Source organism: Epinephelus moara, chromosome 18, assembly GCF_006386435.1.
Source record: "Epinephelus moara isolate mb chromosome 18, YSFRI_EMoa_1.0, whole genome shotgun sequence".
NCBI lineage: Eukaryota > Metazoa > Chordata > Actinopteri > Perciformes > Serranidae > Epinephelus > Epinephelus moara.
Genome location: NC_065523.1, coordinates 8,449,381 through 8,453,005, shown reverse-complemented (window position 1 = coordinate 8,453,005; position 3,625 = coordinate 8,449,381). Strand labels below are relative to the sequence as shown.

The 3,625-nt window shown below is 39.5% G+C and overlaps 1 protein-coding gene across 1 annotated transcript in view; it reads right to left on the bottom strand.

Annotated features, from left to right (window-relative positions):
- Positions 1-406: 406 nt before the first annotated feature.
- LOC126405527 (synaptic vesicular amine transporter-like) overlaps positions 407-3,625 on the bottom strand; it is an 8,416-nt gene continuing 5,197 nt past the window's right edge. Inside the window, exons 3-5 of the mRNA XM_050069293.1 lie at positions 3,440-3,492; positions 562-883; positions 407-476 (exon numbers count right to left, since the gene is read on the bottom strand). Of these exons, the coding sequence (XP_049925250.1) occupies positions 407-476; positions 562-883; positions 3,440-3,492 (445 nt within the window). The remainder of the gene's footprint in view (positions 477-561; positions 884-3,439; positions 3,493-3,625) is intronic.

Genomic DNA, 3,625 nt, shown 5'->3' with positions numbered 1-3,625 from the left:
CATTTGTAGCATTACTTTGCCCCCTTTCCAACAACATACCATAAGCCTGATACAGCAGGTTTTATTTGCTGTTCATTTCTTTGTATTCATTTGTCACCTTCCGCTCCACCTGTCATGCCTGGTGCTTTTTTGCCAGACATTTGGCCATTGCTTCTCTGTTCTCTCTGTACTCTGGCTTTTCATTTAGGAGCCCCTGATTCTTGGTGATTTATCCTGTAAATACATTTAACTTGTATTGTCAGTGGGCCGGGGTCAACTGTACCCTTTGACGCCCCCTGACAGTGGGCCTGGGTCCCTCTACATCAGCATTCCTCTTGTGCGTCTCTCATCTTTCCCTCTCATGGCCTCATTCAAGTGAAAGAGGGGGCTATGTTTTTTTCATGCAGTTTTTACAGCACACATTAATTCAATACTTACAAAAGGTAGAGATGATGATTATGCAGAAACCAGCACACATTGGGATGTGGTATCCAATCCTGTGCAATACAAGTAGGGAAAACTAAGTTGTGTGTTTTTGAGCATAATAAATCTGCCTGTTTCCCACAGATCATAATCACTCACCTGTCAGTAAGTGGCCCCATGAAGGGGTTAATGATAAGCTGTACCATGGACTTGGAGGCCAACAGCAGTCCTACTTTGATATTTACTTCATCCAGCTGAGGATCTGCATCAGAGCAGTTTGACTCAGGAGATTTCAGGGCCACATTGGGATCACTGGAAAGAGCTGTGTTCTGATGTGGAGGTCTAAATGTGGAGCCCAGAATCACTGATCTGTTACTGAGTGACTGGATGATGGGAGGATTGACTGTTATGATAGTGCTGTTCCCTGAAGTGGTGTTGGCAGCCTGGCCAGTACTATACAGGTAATTTGGAAGGATTGGCACTGTAAACAAAATAAAGCAAAACAAAACCTTAATCTTGTGTTCTAAAATCTCATTTGATGTTTGTTTGTGCTTTTTTTGTTTTTGTTTTATTTAGGATCCCAATTAGCAAGACATCAGTGTGAGAACTAATCTCCCTGGGGTCTTAACATGCAAATACATACAACAGACAATCGTGCCTTTGAGGTTGTGAAGAAGACATAATGTCAAACCAAACAAACTGATTTGATGTCTTCAAGAGAAAGCCAAATGACATGCAGTGTTATCAGTGACTACGTTTACATACACACTGATATTCTTCTATTATTCAGAATTTGACAATATTCGGAATTTGATGCAGGTCATGTAAACAGCATAATTTGTTTAGACATTCTGATTTCTTGCCTTATCCCAAATATAGCACTTATCAAGCAAAACATGTGGGATATACTGATATTATTCGGGTTTTAGAAGCATTCTTTCCACGTGTATACTATACATGCAAAATATGGGTCTCAATTGGGGTTTTTAAGGCAGTTCACATGGCTTCTTTTCTGTTTACAGCCATCTCTGTGCATTGTCATTAATGTCCTGTACACACACCAACAGTTTGCAAGGCTGAGATAGAGATGTATGCCCCAAAGAAAAGCCCACATTTGTCATCACATGGAGAAACACACCTACTTTTAAACATTATGAAAGAGGGAGGCTGTGTTCTCATGGTTGAGTCCACCACCAGAGGAAACTTCAACTTTTTCCATATTTTTATGTGATAAATGACATGTTAATTAGAGTAAACATGGCTGCTTGTTAAAATATATATATTGGTGAAACTTTCATTTTCATGAGCCATGTAAACAGCTTAGTTGGATATATTGTCTTTTTCCAAAGAAGGGCAAAAACCAGAATATTTTGTGCATGCATATGTTGTCACTGACTTTGATTGTACTGCAGAAGTTGTGTAATGGCGGATATATACTTATGCATCAGCCCTAGGCAGAGTCTACACCATAGCCTGTGCACATGGCCTATACCACTGTGAGCATTTATGCTTGTGCAGTGGTGTGACTGTGCCACTCTGCAGTTACACCTCCAAACCACAAGTTGGCGGTGGGGTCTCTGTGAACTGCTGTAAAGTTGAGTTGATTTAACATGTATTTTAACAAATATTAAACATGGCTTAATAGTGACAATTTCAAACATAAGTATACAAATCAGCTTTATTATAACTCGCAGCATTCACAGACAAAGCACCTGTGGATACATTTTCCCCGCAAATACAACAAGTTAAAGTTATTTACATGAGCCTATGGCATTTTACATTGTATACATTTGCTTTGCAGCTAATGAACATTTCCTCTACTCATATAAAACCAGGGACAACAGCAACATTTAACAAAGGTAACAATACAAAATTAGGCTCCATTACAACTCACAAGGTTCACTGACAAAACAACTGTCTTATACTAAACACGTTTTCCAAACAAATACAACATGCTAACGTTATTAGCACAAGCCTATGGCATTTTACATTGTATAAATTAGCTGATAGCGATTACTAGCGAGATTTCCTCTACTCATATGAAGCCAGGATAAATCACACACAAGACTTGAAATGCTATTTTGTGGAGGCTTTATTGTCTTGACAATATACTGTTCCTTAACTGTTTGAGGCATGTGAAAAAAACAAACTTTTCTTCATGAATTAACGGTCACACCCTGAGTAGCTACATCAGTCCCTCCAGGATTTTGCATGCTTTTTTTGGGATTGTTTGTGACAATGTCTGATTTCACAACAGTTTTTCTAAAGAACTGCGCTGCATGTTGTGGAGTTAATTGGCATTTTTTTGCAATGAAATTGTGGGGGCAAGTAAAAATTGCAAATAAATTTGAGCTTATTATTACAAGCATTCATTGTTTCCCACAAAATTAGAATCTATTTGTAATAGTCGGGGGGATTAACAGCTGATCATGACCGATTAGCTATTGATGCTGTTTGACGCAGTGCTGAAGGGCCATCTCCATGAGTTGCTCTCCTCCTGCTGTCTCTGCCCGATTAGCTCGACCTAACACATAACAATGTGATCTCATTGCTACTTGTCATATTGTTGCAGCTTGGGCAGAGCCCCACTGCAGCAGTTTACATCAGACAGCAAGCTTTTAATCTCACACCGACACAGAAACAGCTCAACTCTGTCCTTAGGCCTGTTAATAACCGTTAGGTAACATTAGTCTTGTGATGCAAACAGTTAGCCCTGACACCGTGTGTGTGACACAGAGCGCTGGTCCTGCAGCAGTAGTCTCATGATAAACAGAGAGAGAGGGGCTGAGTAAATCAAGACATTTGTAGTGAAGCTGTGGTGATTGAAAAAAAATTGCAAGGTTGCGTAGAATTCACTCTGATTGGTTGATTACTTGTTGTGATCGTAACATCACAACATCCTAGAAGGACTGGTCATTGAAATGGTCATTTTGTGGGTGAAGTATTTTTTTAAGTAGTTGTATTTAGCCATATTCTACCACTGGTTGGTTAAGTGTTAAGAAAAATGTTGTGCAACAGGTTGTATGTTTGAACTTACCCACCACTGACAGTAGCATATGATCCAGGAACAAGGCAAGAAACACAATCAATCAATCAATCAATCAATTTTATTTATAAAGCCCAATATCACAAATCACAATTTGCCTCACAGGGCTTTACAGCATACGACATCCCTCTGTCCTTATGACCCTCGCAGCGGATAAGGAAAAACTCCCCAAAAAAA